Source organism: Chanodichthys erythropterus, chromosome 24, assembly GCF_024489055.1.
Source record: "Chanodichthys erythropterus isolate Z2021 chromosome 24, ASM2448905v1, whole genome shotgun sequence".
NCBI lineage: Eukaryota > Metazoa > Chordata > Actinopteri > Cypriniformes > Xenocyprididae > Chanodichthys > Chanodichthys erythropterus.
The window spans coordinates 14048663-14066165 of NC_090244.1; the positions used below are offsets into that span (position 1 = coordinate 14048663).

At 37.5% G+C, this 17503-nt stretch overlaps 1 protein-coding gene across 2 annotated transcripts in view; it reads right to left on the bottom strand.

Moving 5' to 3' along the window:
* Positions 1-577: 577 nt before the first annotated feature.
* Positions 578-17503, bottom strand: part of poc1b (POC1 centriolar protein B) — a 48558-nt gene continuing 31632 nt past the window's right edge. The window contains exons 11-13 of one of the 2 annotated variants that reach the window (XM_067380228.1): positions 7214-7432; positions 6680-6851; positions 578-1806 (exon numbers count right to left, since the gene is read on the bottom strand). In XM_067380228.1, coding sequence (XP_067236329.1) covers positions 6714-6851; positions 7214-7432 — 357 coding nt within the window. In that variant the 3' untranslated portion in view covers positions 578-1806; positions 6680-6713. Of the gene's footprint in view, positions 1807-4129; positions 6852-7213; positions 7433-17503 lie in introns of those variants that run through there. The other variant, XM_067380227.1, reaches the window with a different exon arrangement.

Consider the following 17503-nt stretch of genomic DNA (forward strand, 5'->3'; position numbering starts at 1 on the left):
TGTGACCAATTGCAGGGAACAAAACAAATTCTGAAGATTTAAGCTACATTCAAGCTATCAAAGATTAGTGGAATGACAAAGAAATTATATAATTTTAATATATTAATACAGGAGTGAGTCTCACGAAAACTGAAATACACATTTCATATTTCACCCCAAAAACAAAAGGAAAATTTTTTTTTTATAATAAATTAAAATTTATATTTAAAAAGAATTATATTAAAAAATAAATTATATTTAAAAAGTAATAATTTAATGTACATTTAAAATTGTATTTCAATTTATATAATGAATATAATTAATTATTGTATTAAAATTCATTATTATTAAATGATTAGTTTATAAAATATATTTTTTAATTATAATAATATTTTATTGGATTAGTGGCGTGACAAAGAAATTATATAATTTTAATATATTAATACAGGAGTAAGTCTCACGAAAACTGAAATACGCATTTCATATTTCACTCCAAAAACAAAAGGTTAAATTAGATTTAAAAAATAATAATTTAATGTAAATTTATTTAAAATTATATTTTAGTTTTTATAATTATTTTATTATTATTGTGATTAGTTTATAAAATATATATTTATAATTATATAATAATTTTGTTTTAAAAATATTAAAATTCAAATTATATTAAAATGTATGTATTAAAATGATATCCCATATAAAGAAAATGTAGCTTATTTGTTGCATTGTGACTATTTTCTTGACAGTTACTCTATCTTTCCACATCTAAATTGTAGATTTAGTATGTTTTAGATAACCACTTATATAGATATAGATAAAAAAGTTGATAAACCCAAAAATGTGTGTCCACATTTGCATCAGAGTGCTCTCCTAAGCACAAAAGGCTCTTGGAGTTCAGAGAGCCTAACTTGACCTAACTTTCTCAACAAGCTGAAGTGAAACTCTGTCATGCAGCCAATCCAATCAGGCCAGATTGAAAGCTGAGCCACGGAGGACAATGAGTCTCACCGCCACATACACTCCTTAAGGATGTATTGACAAACAATTCAGGTTCATTCAGACCCGGTCCATCCGGCTAGACTCAAAAAACAAGAGAGGGCGTAGAGAAGGAAGATTACACAGATGTCTCTACCTGCCAGCTCTCTGTCAGGAGGCATCAAGGGAATAGGCTGAAAGTAGTCTTGCTTAAGGAAAAGCCATCAGGATTGAGATGTGGAGACGGAGTCTGGATGTACGAGTGGCACATGACTGGACAGGCACATGGATACTAGAGCAGACAAACACTGTCCTACACATAAGAACATACGCATTACACATATGCTGGCTTTGTAACAAATAAAGACTGGGGCTAGTTGTCACACTTTTTACTGAATAATTTAGTAAATAAATAACATATGCAATTTATAGTGGGGACAAAAACAACCATTATTCCAATATTATTTTTTTATGATTTGTCAGTCTGATCTCATTAGTATTTATAGGCATTCATATATAACGTTTACACTAAATATGCTGAAACATATCATATGCAAATGTACTAGTAGTACTACTAATGAGATCACGGTGGATAGGGATATAATTAAAAATGATATTTTCCCACAGGAAGTTCTGTTTCTCTTTTCATTTGTACAGTACAAAGTAAACACATTTTGACAAGGTCAGATTTCTCAAACAGGTTGTGAGGACACAGGACGGATGTTCTAGATTTTGCAATGACCCCTGGCAGCACCTCTTTCCAGTTAAAGGACCGGTCCCATATGTGGAAGGTGGGAAGTTCCGTACGTTCTTATCAGCAGCAGGGACAGCCTGTTCCCACATTTCCTCCTCCAGCTGAATGGACGCAAGAAAGAAAAAAAACAGATATCTATGAAAACCGGAAGCTCATGAGACTTTACAGGAAAAGGGCCCTTTTCTAGACTTTGTGAAATATAAGCATAACAAAGAAAATAGGCTAGTTTCAGATGTGAGAGGAAATTGTAAAGACAGAATCCATGTTTGGAAAATCATGACAAATGGTATAAAAGCTCACCAACTTTGGTGCGTTTTCCCACACAAATGGCATTCCCAGGTGAATAAAAAAACCTATCAAGGCAAAACGATTTAAAAAAGCAAAGCGACAGACATAACAATATGTAAAACATCACAACTAACTACTTTAAATGTAAAACACACAAATCCATAACAACAACAAAAACTCCTTGGTGTGTATTAAAAACAGTCTTTTTCTCTTTTCGTGTTCCTTTGAGATTTTATTAAGTGCAGCTGTTGTAATCAACACACCTCTGTGTCCTTTGAACTTGACGTCTCTCTTCTGAAAAACACATCAGGTTCCTTGTGTTATTCAATCAAAGAAAACTAAAAACACACTTGGGGTCAAAGGATTTGCTACAGGCCGTGCAAATGTGTGACTTCAAAGGGCGTCGGGCTTAAAAAACTGTTTGAGATGAGAGCACAGGGGGTTTTTGGTTAGCAGGAAAGACTTGTTTTAAGGATCTGGGGAAAAGCCAAGGAGGAAAGTATCCGGGTGGGGGGTTATTAACCCATCACACCTTTTCAATACCTCTCTTGAGGAGATTTTGACACTTTGAGAGTGTGTGTTAACCCAAGCGATTGTTTTTCATTCATCATTTTGTCCTAATTTCCATTGCAAATTTTCAGTCGCAACTGTTCGCAAACGCCTACAAGATTCCATCAGATTCCATCACCATTAATGGAAATTTCCGTCATTTGTGAGAAAACGCTTCCCCGCCATTGACGGTGTGGTGAGAAATCGAGTCCCCTCAGGAACTGGGTCTCCTTTAGGACCCCAAATGATCCCACTGGTTCAACAGACTTTTAGAGGGTAGTATTTTTAGTGCCTGATTATAATTCCTGCAAAATCACATTATGATTTATATCGTTATAGTGACAATTAATGTCTTTTAAACTACATGGTTCATATGCTAGTATATAACTGAAGCTATAGATTGAGAAATCAAGCATTTGTAGTTCTTACTGTTTTTTTTTTTTTTAGTTTATGGATTGGCATAACATCTACCTGATTAGCTTGCTAGCTTAGCTTATATTATATTAGGTGTTTTTGGCTTCCAATATAGTTCCCAATTACATGTTTCAAATTAATGATGTTTGTGTGTACTTAGCATGACAATTAATTTATTAAAAATGAATAATAATAATATTATATACTATATCTCATTGCTATTATTGTGAAAAATTAATATTATATTACTTTTACTGAACATTGTATGTTGCAACAATCCTTATTCCTTACAAAAACACATTTTTAGGCATGGTTTTGTTTCCGTTTGTTTTATTCTGCAATACGTAGGCATTTATTTTAGGCATTTATTGTTTGTGCACTTAAAGGGATAGTTCACCCAAAAATGAAAATTTGATGTTTATCTGCTTACCCCCAAGTGCATCCAAGATGTAGGTGACTTTTTTTCTTCAGTCGAACGCAAATTATGATTTTTAACTGCAACCGCTGCCGTCTGTCAGTCAAATAATAGCAGTAGATGGGAACTTCAACAATAACAGTAAATAAAACTTGCTTAGACAAATCAAAATTAAAACCTGCGGCTCATGACGACACATTGATGTCCTAAGACACGAAACGATCGGTTTGTGTGAGAAACCGAACATTATTTATATCATTTTTTACCTCTAATACACCACTATGTCCAACTTCGTTCAGCATCCTGTTAGTGAGGTCAAAAAACGCGTTGTGATGACGACAGTGATCTCTCGCCCATATACTTCAATGAGCGCGAGACATCACTTCCGTTGTCATAGCGCGATCAGACCTCACTAACAGGAAGCTGAACGCAGTTGGACATAGTGGTGTATTAGAGGTAAAAAATGATATAAATACTGTTCGGTTTCTCACACAAACCGATCGTTTCGTGTCTTAGGACATCAATGTCTCGTCACGAGCCGCAGGGTTTAATTTGGATTTGTCTATGGAAGTTTTTTCGACTCTTATTGTTCAAGTTCCCAATCACTGCTATTATTTGACTGACAGACGGCAGCGGTTGCAGTTAAAAATCATAATTTGCGTTCGACTGAAGAAAAAAAGTCCTCTACATCTTGGATGCACTGGGGGGAAGCAGATAAACATCACATTTTCATTTTTGGGTGAACTATCCCTTTAATGTAATGATTACAACTTTTGATCAGGCATTGCTGCTTGGGTCCTAAAGGAGACCCGATTCCTGGCGGGGGACTCGATTTCTCATGACAACGGAAATTTCTGGCTTTCCATGTTTTGACTGTTATACGGTAGGGGATGCTATTACGTATTTTCTGAAAGAGTGAATCCCCTGATCAAAACACATGCGAAGAAGATGCAGAAGCAAGCAATATCATATGTAATCATATGCATATGGTTTTTGATCAAAATGTTGCTTTTTTTATGAAACTTACCCACATTCAAGTGTTCATAAAAAAGAATGCATGAAGCAGAGTCTGTTCTTTCTTTTGATATGTTGCATGTTCAGATATTCATACAACAAAATGTTCTGGGGGCTGTGAAATTTTTGTGAAAATGATCAAAAACATTAGTGGTGATGGTGATCCATGGCAACTTTTTTTTTTTTTTTTTTATAAACACTGAGCTTAAAATTATTTAGACAATTATTTGGAAATTATTAGATATATAGATTAGTTTTTATTTATTAAAAGTATGTAATATTTGAAATATGAAAATATTTAATAATTAACATGACACCAAGAAGTGCTTTAAATATCTTTACAACTGAAAAGCAAAAAGGCTAAAAGGTCATTAAAATGGTGATTTTGAATGAATATTAACCTAATATATGTAGGCATATTATTTTATCAAAAAAATACATAAATAAATAAAACATTGTTTTACTTTTCTTGTCTTTTGTTTTGATGTCTGTAGTCATTTTAGAAAACAATAAGCATTTCAAAACTCATTTCCCATGTGAGGTTGGAACAAGTTTATGTACTAGCCAAAAATAATCAAAACTGGGGTGAAGCCACCTGGATTTGGAAAACACCCCACTCAATAAACCAGGTGTGAGGATGCTTTAAAACAGATGTGAATAGGATCGTATGCTTTAAAAGTCATAGTGTGAGCCACAGATCTCAAGATAAGTGCATGATGGATTTATGACAAGACTAAAACAAGTGAATCCAGATTTGAAGCAGCAGTTAGTTCTTGGAGTTTCTCTCACCATTTCGGAAACTTCAAAAAAGATCTCCAACCCACAACAGGTGTATAGCTATCTTTAAACTTTCCGCTCCATAAAACCATCTATATTTGTTGAAAGGGAAAACCTCTCAACAGACGTTCCCCTAAACTAAAAAAAATAAAATAAATGGAGCAGGTCTATTCTGTGCAGGTGGCACTGCAGAAACAATACGAGCGACCTCTTTTCCATCTTTATCAGTTCTTCCCTAGAGCAGAAGGTCAGAGGGAATTTCCTCAAAATGCTCTGATTCAGCGCCAACCAGTCCTGGCTAACAGAAGGAAGAACTAGTCCTCTGATGTCTGTGGGGGGGGATAATGTTTACCTTCCCTTGCCTCATAAGCAGGCAACCACTTTACCATATGTGGGTCCTACAAGAACCTGCATGCGTACAAATCCATAATCACAGGCACATGCTCGAGCAGACAGCCGCACACGACATCTTTTACACAGGCACACATGCATACATTTCTGTTGTCTTCTCTTTGTTCTACTTTCATAAGTTGGTTGCTCTAGCCCTTTTTCGGTGCCCCATCGGAGACAAGGGACTTGTGTTCTGTACAGAGAGGTCACAAGCACACCTGCTGTCTGTGCGAGACCGTGTGCTGCACAGGAAGTAGCTGGGGTTGTAATTTGCAGTAACAACAACAGTCACATGCTGGAATTTTTGTTGTGTATATACAAATTCTTTAAAAAAATATATAATCTAGTCCTGTCAAACCGAAAACCGAAACATATTAATGAGTAATAAATCACCATTATGTTGAAGATATCGGGTACATTATTGTTTAAATGATTTGTTTTCACTGACAGTGGATGCATTGTTTTTATGCAAGACTGTTGGGAAGACTTCAGCAGAGCTGCTGCACACAGAAGGATGTGGTACGCAAAGCAAACAAGCACCGCTGGGCCCTTCTGTCGATTGGCTCCCTGCTTCCGTCTGACCTCCACCCAGAGGAAAGCCACAAGGCTGCGGCTGATTGAGAAAGAGTAAACAAGACTGCGAGTGTCTCTGAGGACACTTACTCAGTCTCTCTCTCTTACATACACATGCACAAACCATTCATGCTGCCTGGGACACAATCGCATCAAAGACATGAGCTGTATTTCATTCATAATGGTCTATATTTACATAATCCATATGATGCAGCAGACACAAACCAATTTGGATACAGTAAAAATCTGTGCATGTATGTCTATTCTTTCAGTCTCTTCCTGGAGGATGACAGCCAAAACATGACTGGGATGTTGTCTTAGCTGCAGCTACTTTTTTTTTTTTTTTTTTTTGGGTGAGACTGCTGTATGACCCCTCAAATCCCCCTCCTGCCCTTCCCTCATCCTGCTTTCAGTCTTTTCATCTTGTGTCCTTTTTTACATTGTTAAGTCCAATGTCCTCATTTGGAATGACACAGCTGGATGTCTTTAAGCTCAAAAGAAAAAAAGAATAAGGGATTTGGTGTGTCCCCCCTCTGCAGGCCAGAGGAAGTTACCATTGAAGTGAGGACCACTGGGGTTGGGTATCCCTCACACAGATGATCCCTCTGTTTCCTCGTCAGATCGGTCCACTTGTTGTGTCTGTTGCATAAGCAGGACCTGGTTGTCCAGGCATGTCCTCAGTTTGTCTTCGGTCAGTGTAAGACGCTCTTCGAGGACAGCAACGGTCTGAGAGACAGTTTAAGTCACAATCACATTAGTAATATTTCGTAGACAAAAAAAAGGTCTATCGCCAATAGTGTAGCTATTTATGAGTCACACAGCAAATCTGCATGACCAGCTTGAGCTTGTTACGAAATCTGCGTGGGGAAATCATTCATCCTCACATGAGATTCCCAATTGTGTGTATTCCTAATGAAATGACTGGATTTTGCCAACAAAAATGGTCAAACAACAGTAAATATGACCATACCTTTGAACAAAGTTCAGATTTGACTAGGAAAAACAAGCTACATTTGATCTGTTTTGCTGAATAGATCTAGACAAAACAGCACTATTCAACAGATTTAGATGATCTACAAGCAGTTTACCTGGGTCAGGATGTCCAACTGTTGCACAATGTTCTCAAGAGTGCTAGTAAGGCTTGATGGGATACCCAAGTGCTCCGCTGCAGATGTTGTCCTGCCACCAGGAAACCTTTCTTCATCCTCCTCATCTCTGTGTCGCGTATGAGTCCGAGCTCGACCTGAGTCACTACCTGAGATGGGCTGATCTCTGCTGCTTGTCCTAACATCATGGCTTCTTACATCCTGAGGAATGATAAAACCAACATCGAAGGTTCTGTTATCATATCTCACCCTCATGTCAGTCCAAACCTGTATGACTTTCTCTCTTAGGTGGAACACAAAAGGTTATGTTTAGCAGAACGTAGCAGGTGCTCATTTCCAATGAAACAATCAATAAACAACATAAAAGTAAGTAACATTTTGGTCTGTTCCTCACTCAAAGCTATTTTATGACTTTATAAGACTTCCCAAAGACTTATTTTAGGGTCCGCTGTCATTTTTGGAGCTTGAAAGCATTGGTACCTATTCACTTTCATAGTATAAAGTGATGCATCAAAATATATATATTTATTAAACCCACAAAACTGAAACCAAAACTAAAGTTTTAAAGTGGCCATGAATTCAAAATTGAAGTTTTTTGCCTTTTGTAACGGTTGGCTTGTCATGTTCATTTTAGACAGCTTTTAGCTGTTGCGGCATGGCGCGATGCGACATGGTAAATGATAAGGAACGATTAAGTAAATATGCTTCCATTGAGACGAATGAAGTCTAGTTTCACGTTAGTGTCATGCGAGAGACACAATAGCACAGAGCGGCTCAAATGCACGAGTCGGCGCAGACCTGAAATGGATCAGACCCATTTGAATTCTGCACAGAATGCTATATTTTAAAGCGATATGGAGAAGTAACTGTTAGAGATTAGAGAGACTAAGGCTTTACCAAGCTCAACATCCTATTGGTCATTTTTTAAAAAGGGGAGGAGCTGTTCGATATGTCCCACCCTGTCTTTCTGTTTCAGTGGAAATTTCGTCAACACATTGAATAATGCTGCGCGTTCCAAGGCACTTCAGTGGGACATTAATTTAGCTAAATGCCAAAACTGAAAAATAAAAAATTGGTAATAGAGTGCCCCAGGGATGACGCATTTTTGTAGGCCAACCCAGAAGTTAGCGGTGCACGGGTTCCCTAGGTTGAAAGCCTTTTTCCCATAGACTTTTGGAAAATCGCAGAAAATAAGCTCTGTGTTTAACAAAGGGTTATGACACTTACACGTTTTGTCTATCAAGATAATCTTTACAAGTTAACACAACATTTATAGATTTTGAAGTCTAAATAAAGTCGTCAGATATAAAAGGCTAACAGTTGGCGATAAACAGACTACAGCACACCATGGTCGCGGATCAATGTCGTCACCACCAAGCGTCCTCAAACTGTATTTAAAAAACAACTCTATTTAAAAACATGCTCACTGATTATGATCTGCGCTGTGTATGAATACTTATCCACTTTTTCATGAGAAATGCTGTCCAAATGTCCCGTTTTTAATGATGACGTCTAAAGTCCCCGCCAAAGGAAGTAGTCCATTTTAGCAATTTGTTAGCAACCGCCGATTTTAAGACACAGTAAAAGTTTAAAAAAATCACGAGTGGGTTATAACTGGTGTGTTTTAGCAAAAACCCATTAAAAAAACCCCACAGACTTTATGGCGTTGGAACCGGAAGTCCAAAAATGCTAACTCACTTCTGGGTTTTGCCTACAAAAATGCGTCACCCCTGAGGCACTCTATTAAGTTGGCGAAAATAGGAAATTATCTCTATATGCAGTTCAGGGTATCGTTTTTTTTGTCGTTGTGAAGTTCTTCAGCAACGAGCCAACTCTCAATATTTCAGCCGAACAAATTTTACATATCTAGCAAAAATTTTTCATGATAGACGCATTCCACACTGCTGCCATGTTTACCTGTTATAGCTTATCTACGTTGTGCTATGTGTGCATGAAACAGATTCTAGAAGTCAAAATGTGTCATCTTACACCATGGCCTAACCAGACACGATGCAATAAGATTCCAGCAACGAGCAATTTGACTGTCCACGTTAACGTAGGCGCGACGCAACAACGAGAAGCGATAAAATCCATCAAACCACAGCCAATCAGAAGAGAGTGTAGGTGGGCTCTCTCGGCAAGAGCATAACAGACACAATGAAATGGGCATGTACATAGTAAAATTCATAAATATTACACAATTTAAACATTGCTTAAAGTACATACAGAGTGACTGAACCAATCTTTGTCATAGAATACACTTGTTTGTTCACACTGAGTTGACAATTTGAACGTTCCTGTGCGCATTTATTTATTTTCAAAATCTGAGGTGAATTAGCCAGTGTTGTTTTCATTACACCTAAAAAGTTGGGAACACATAATGATATTAAAACTCACATAAGATGCTTTTAACATTAAATAAAGCACATAAACAGTACCTGATATTATCATTGCCATACTTTGTGTGTCGCCGTTGCAGCTGGTTAGGACAAAAACTCAGATTAACATGGAAAAGACACCTTTTATCGGGTGTCGCGGTGTTGCGTTGCATCAGGACATGGTGTGAGAAGCGATAATCATTGATTTTGTCCATGACAAAAATTCCGTCCGAAACGGTCCATCACAAATTAGGTTTTATTTTCTTCTTTTGTAAAATCATATGTGTTTGGAATGACATGAAGTTGACTAAATGATTTTAATTATCTTTTTGCTAACAATACATGACAGAAACACAGAATCAGTACATGGGCCTCTGACCCTATCATGCATATAACCAAAATCCAGAGAAGAGAGACAAAGTGAGGAGGAGGAGGAGGAGGAGGAGGATAGGATCATACATTCCTGCCCTAATGCAGGAAGAAAATCGATTGCAGCCCCTTACTTCCTGTGCAGCATCCTGACTTCAAAGCTCAGGCCTGAGAGACAGCATCATGGCCTAGGAAGGGAGGGGTGGAGGTGAACAAAGCTGTCAGTGTGTGGAAGGGTTGGTTATGGGGTCCTCCGGCACCCACCAGCCACATCTGGGAAACATCTGCTAGCCTCATTTACACGCTTCATGCTAAGACCTCGATCATGCTACGCTCCAAACTTAGTATCTTCTTCCGTATGTGTTTAGTTTCTCTATACTAGTGGAAAACAGCCCTGGGAAAATACTGTTTGTGCTAGTAGCAGTGTCTCATTTGTGAAAATGACTGAGAAGTTTAGCGTCTCCATGTATGCATGACGTAAAGGTTCAAACCAGGAAAAAAGTTGCAGCTAAGATTTCTCTAAACAGGGGCTTCACACAGGGTAGTTATTGGAACCAAGTTCTAGGAACTAGCCACCAAGGCAGTCTCCCGAGAACTAAATGTTCGCTTACGACCATTTTCCTGGTTGCATTCATACTGCCAGTTGGAAGTTTAATTAAATGATATACAAGCAAATGGTATACAAAAAGTATTATATTGTTTCCCATGTAGTTAGCAATGTACCATGTAGTTTCCCAATGTCGCTAGCTGAGCAGAAATGCATAATGTTTCGCTAGGTCCCTTCAAAGTCACAGTGGATTTCCTCCTTAGCATAAAGGTTGTGCCTGGACTTCGGCGTTGGTCTATCTATCACTGTTTTCTGTTCGTGGAGAAAATATGTGTTTGCACAGATTTTTAAACATGGCGGATGCCAGTGTTTTGCATACATTCGGCCAATCAACGTACACTTACATCACTGGTAGTTCCTATTGTGCTGGGTTATGGTGCGTTCAAGTCCTCCTGGGAAGTTCGTATTTACGAGATGGGAAGTCGTGTGTACGACGGTGGGTGCGTTCAAGTCACTTTCGTCGGAGTATGATGGTGGTGTGCCTTCTCTAAATTAATTACACAAAATGACAACACTTCTGCTTCTAGAAAATGTAGAACAAATAATGTGCATTAGTTGTATGTTGCTTTTTTTATTAATTTATGAAGCTATTGTAAACTTTATTGTTACATATTACATTTTTACATTGTGATGCTATGGGTTTTTTTGCTGGTAATCAGCTTACTTCATTGTAAATGGAAAAGCCTGACAATGTCACTGCTAAATACCTGTAAGTATTTTGGTATTTCGCTATGTTTCTGACTGACACACCCCCAACTTGTACAGATCGGAGCTTAAAGAAAATTACGAGCTTCCCACTGGTATTTACGACAAAGTGGTGCCGTTCATGTCAGTTCTGCTCGTAAATACGATCTTTCCGACATGACTTGAACGCACCATTAGACCATAGTCTGTAGTTTAGTAATTTATATATATATATAATTATTATTTTTTTTTTGTAGTTTTAGTAATTTAAAGTTCCCCCAAAAGGTGTTCCTAGAAATAAAATCATTCCTAGTTCGTGGCGCGAACAAGCCAAAAAGGGGGTACTTATGCTAGGGCTGGGCGATTTTTCGGATTAATTCGAATTGAATCTTTTGCCTCAAATTTATTATTTTTAAATCAAGAAATTGTGATTTTGAATAAAAAATGTTAGCAAACGTTGACAATACAGCAACGTTAAGAGAAGAAAATGATCCGACCTCATGATGGAGCGCCTGATTAACTGCTCTCGCGTTAATCACATCACTCACTAGTCTTAAGCGGCTGTTCACTCCGAAAAAATGCATTATTGCGTTAAAAAAGAGACACGAGTTATTAAATGCAAGTTGAACTTGTTTTTAACTTGACAGTCGCATTTTTAGAATGCCATTTCATGGGTGAGCTGCTGCAAAGATGCGAGGCATGATTGAAGCAGACAAATATATCTGCCAAACATAAAAACAATAGGAAAAATAGCCCAATGGAATGCAAACACCTGTAAAGAACTATTACTGTATGTTTGATATTTCATGTTTGCATGATGGTGATAGGCTGAAAGCTGTTTTTATTTTCTGTTTTTATAAAGGATTTGCTGTTAATAGCCTACTAGTGGTGTTATTTATTGCCATTAGTTTTTGGCTAAGAAATATTTAGCATTTTTTTTATACCATTTCTGAGTAAACAGGATATGTTTAAGATAAGTCTTATCTTACATTTGCCTTCATATTTCATGCATATTTTCTGCAAAGATATTTAAACAATAAGTCATTTGTTTTACATTTACACCATGTTGATCACTTCAGGTGTAGTAGATTTGGAATAGAACTTTTTTTAACCAGATTATGTTAATAAAGATAATGTTACTTGAATAATATTGTAGTTAAGTTTTTAAGTTGACAAGTTGAACACACACAAAAAAAACAAAAACAAAAAAAATTATATATATATTATTTTTTTTGCCATATCGCCCAGCCCTAACTTCCACCATGAGTTATAGGAAATATGAAAAGGTTCATCTGGTGCGAAAGTCCCTAATGATTCCGGTTCCGTGATGGTTCTTAATGGTAATTGATTGGATTTTGGAGGAATGGAGGCAGATGAATGTGAGCTTCCTGGGGCGGGGTTTAACCGGACTAAATGATTGGAGAAGTCCAGCATATATCAGCAAAATGATGTAAATACTTGTAAAGAAAACATATTTGGAAAAAATAAACGCCAAAGAACTGCTTAATAATGAGGATTTCATTAATAAATCCATTAACACTTTTAGGCAGCGTGAATGCAATCCAATAATTGGCCTTAACTACACATTAAGCAACAATGTAGAAACAAAGTATTTGTAAATTTGTAAAAAACACAGTTATTCAATTAAATTGTAATTATTTTTAATAAAATACTTTCTTTATTTAATTTTTTATAAAATACTACTGACAAAGCTAATAATGTGCATTTTTAACTACACATTGTAATATGAACAACCAGTCAGTCTTACAATTGTAAGCTGTATGCATTCGATTCACTAAAAAAAAACAGAATAGTAGTACAGTACAGGAACAGATCATATAATTTATTGCATAAGACTATTAATTATATGGCTCTCTAGGAAAAATCAGAGGTAACCTTTTCAAAGCAGAAACAGCTCTAACATTAGAGTTATCTTGTCATATCTAATCGCACATAACTCTGCCTTACTAAAGCAGAAAGGTCAGTTTTGGCTTAGTGTTTCTTACTCAATGGGCTCAGGTTGGGCAAGAAACAAGCCTGTGTTGCAGGGTGAATGAGTGACCTCTTCTTGATTGCTTCACCAGTTGCCATGACAACAGGGGTACCTGGGGTTGCTCGCAGAGAGTTACACTCATTCTGTTCCCTTGGTGACAGTGTAAGCGATATGTGAACTGACTTCAATCTTTCCTGGACCGTTCTGAGAATGTGCACCTTGTTAACAACTGTTGTGTTCGGTCAAAAACTGTCTTGCATTCTCAAGTTTGAAGTGGGCACAGGTGGGTCATTACAGTTTGAACATATTCAGCTCTGAGGCCAAACCAAGGGTCTTTATGCCAGCGCAGATATAATTTATGTCAACAGGCTTGCTGGCCGCTAAGCAGGTACTTCACTGAGCCATTGGGAATATTTATGAGCTCCCTCGACAACACCGAAACCCCCCCCCCGAACAACCCTTTGAAATATCACTCCGTTATTCATTGAACACCCGGGATATGGAGCATAATGACTGGATACTTGACAAGATCAGAGCAGCTGTTGAAGTCGTGTCTGGTCGTATACTCATTAAGAAATGGGAAGACACCTTCTCAACGGCCTCCTCACAACAATATCGGCTCCTCATTAGCGCTAATATTAGAACGATGTGTCCGTGCCGGTGAGAGAAATGTCAAACGTCCTTCATTTACAGAAGCGTATGCTTGTCCTCAAGGATAGGCACTGAAAGTCCCAAAACGGTTTCTATTTTTTTTTTAAAAGTTAAGCGCCCCTTCTCACTGCCACTAAACCACTGACTGATCTGGTCTTGTGACATAAGATATTTCCTTGTCACAGGATGCCATGTAATGCCATTAAAGTGAGCTCCTTGTTCAATGAAATCCTTACTGAATCAAAGGAGGCATCAGCTCTTTGACCTGCTCTTTTTCTTTTAACAGTCTTTCTATGGATCAGAGGCTGGTTTCTGCCATGTGAAGTGTCTTCTAAGGGCTGGCTAATGGGGTTTAAGCTAGTATCTAGCTCCAGAACTCAATAAGACTCAATTTTGAGACTCAACTGAGAATCTGAAGCAACTGACAGGGAAAATGGGAAAAAGAAAAGAAAAAAAATGTATATTCACTTTCATAACCTTTTAAAATAATGCTGAAAAGTTATTTATTGTGTTTAAGTGAATGGTTTTCCTTTGCCTGTTTGGCAGATAATTAAACTATTAATCTTAAAAGTGCATAATATACACTGACTGGCCAAAAAAAAAAAGAAAAGAAAAAAAGTTACTGTTTGGGTTTAGGAAAATACTTAAGAATCTATGAATGGATCATTATTACAGTGATAATTATGTTTCTAGCATGTTTTATGTTTGGCAATGGTTCTTTTAATCCTAACAGATGGAGTGTGTAGCTTTTCATTTCATAAACAACCATGTAGAAAGACACATCATGGCCAAATTCCAGAATGTCAAGATTCATCAGACTCAAATTGTGAAAGAATGGGAGCATGAATAATAATTTTCACACATGAATTGGCACCTCATTTTAAGTCTTTGGGATGTGCTGGAGGAGACTTTACAGAGTGCTCACCTCTTGCATTGTCAATACAAGATCTTGACCAAAAATTGATGTACCTCTTGATGGAAATAACATCACAACATTCATTTCCACCAAGAAGTACATCAATTTTTGGTCAAGATCCCGTATGGACTCAGAGGTGCCAATTCATGTGTGAAAATTATTCTTCATACTCCCTCCCAACCATTTTTTCACAGTCTTAGCCTGATGAATCTTGACATTGTCATCCTGGAATATGGCCAAGATACAGTATGTCTTCCTACATGGTTGTTTAATAACTGATAAGCTTTTAGGGTTAAAAGAAACATTGCCAAACATGTGACCCGTGCTGTCAAAATGAGTTGAGGAATGTGCACAGGCTAATTTTGACTACAGGCAAAACAAGTGAAAAATGTCTATTTTGGTCGAATTTGAGGTTTTCACAAAAATGAGTTCATTAAGCCCTCATCTAGCAATCCCAATGCTCCAAATAGCAATTAAACATCTAAAAGTAACTTTATTTGTATGTTTTCTGAGAGGAGTACCTTTCCTTCGTCCATGAAAAATGACGTTTTTCTCTGCTCGCTTCTGGACGACTGGCGTTTCCCCCAGCACAAGTTTAATATTGTAGTAAAATGTAGCATTCCAACTTTGTGAATATTCATAGCGAATTCTCGATGGTATGAGTCTGAACCAATGAAATGTGATTTTTGGTTAACTGTTAGGGAAAAACATCTGATGTGCATTATATAAGATCCGTGTGATACAGTAGGTGTTAATATATAGGCTATCTGTTTCATTAAATGTTACTCAAACAATTGTGGAATTATGGAAAATATTATACACATATGGACTTGGTTTGTGCCAAATTTGGTGGTATTACAAGGGATTTTAAGGTATGGTTGCTAGATAATTTTGTTTTGGAACCTTCAGAAAACTTTACCTTGATTTTTCTCAAAATTGAGTTTGCTGACTATCGACTTCAAACAGGTGTAGCTTTTTTGTCGGATTCCAACAAATCATACATCAATTTGAAAGTTTTGTAATAAAGAATGTGAAAATAACCAAGTTATTTTTGATAATTTGGTCATTGGGTTTCATTTTGCCAGCACAGATCACATATAACATGCTAGAAACATAATAATCACTGTAATAATGCTCCATCCATAGACTCTTAAGTATTTGCCTTTTAAAATCCAAACATCAACTTTTGTTTTGGCCAGGTAGTGTATATAAAAATATATATACACACACACACACTCAAAAATAGACTTGTGAATTGTGAATGATAAGCATTACTGTCTGGATAGTTCATTAAAGTTAAAAATCCCTGCACTGCTATGTCATGTTATCATATTTGCACATGTCCTACTTCAGTGATTACGATGACGGCTATTTTTGCAAGCCAAGTCTGACACTTCTTTATGATATGGCGTATTTGACCCTCATGCTGGCTGGCCTAGTGGAAAAGTGAAACCAACACATGTCACTCTGAATGTAGGCCATATCCTGTCAGGGGACCAAAACCACAGCTGTCTGCAGCACTATGAGTTTCACATAGAAGGTCAGGTGATGGGTGAAGCCTAAAGAGGACCTGCTTTTGCTTTGGTGTGTATCGGTGCTCAGGAAATGGGCTTTGAAATGGGTCTTTGTCCCGAAATGAGAAACACACACTTCCGAAACGAACAAACACATGCGTGTACACGCAAACCCTGACCCTGGGCTTCAAAAGCAGAGCTGTTTGGTTAGTCTTCCAGATGAAAAGATAGAAAACACAAAGCTGTACTGAAAGACTGGAATATCAGAGATGGCTCCCGCACGCTATGGTAGGGGAAGCAGACGCTTCCTTTTTCCCTCTCCGTCTGTTCTCGTATCAAACCACCGTTTGCTCGCCCACACGTTGGCTTCAGGGAAGATAAATATCCGTTTTCAGAGATACCACAAAACTGCAGCATTTTATAACCAGCTCTGTGACTAAGTGGTTATGTCACATTTCCATTGTGACTGAAGTGTACACCCTCATCGGCAACAACACACAACCAAAGACAGCAATAAAACTCGAAGATCGCTGTCAGTACCCTCTCATCCGCTGTCCATGAGCCGTGTTCACAATGAGTGCCGATACCACCAGTGACCTGAAACCACCAAATGCCAAGTCCACAGGATATGATATAACTTGATTATGCAAACCAGGATGCACTGACAAATCTGCCTCATCAATCTGGAATAAAAAGAATGGATTCAAAAATCAGACTGAATGATGTAACATATAATTAGGGGATTCTTTGTAAATCATTAAATTAGATTTAAAAGCATAAATTCGACTGTTGGAACTCAAATCAGAGGCCCTTGTTTCAAGAAAAGAGGGGATCCCTCTACAAAACGGGTAAAGGGGGACGATGAATGCGGCGTTCTGACCCAATTCCTATTGGAGGCACAGTTTCAGATCCCACAGACTGGATGAGTCATCAGGCGCATTCGCGCGCACACACCAAAATTGTTCCAAACACCCCAAAATCAGGTTGAAGGAATCACAAAACCGAAACGTATGGAAAATTAGAACAATGTGTCTAGAGTAAATATATATTTATCAGAAATGAAGGAGGGCAAAGTGTCCTTGTGGTGAGTGGGCATTCCATCACATCTTAAACACCAAAAGAACATCAATTACTTAATAAACTCTGAATGAACACACATA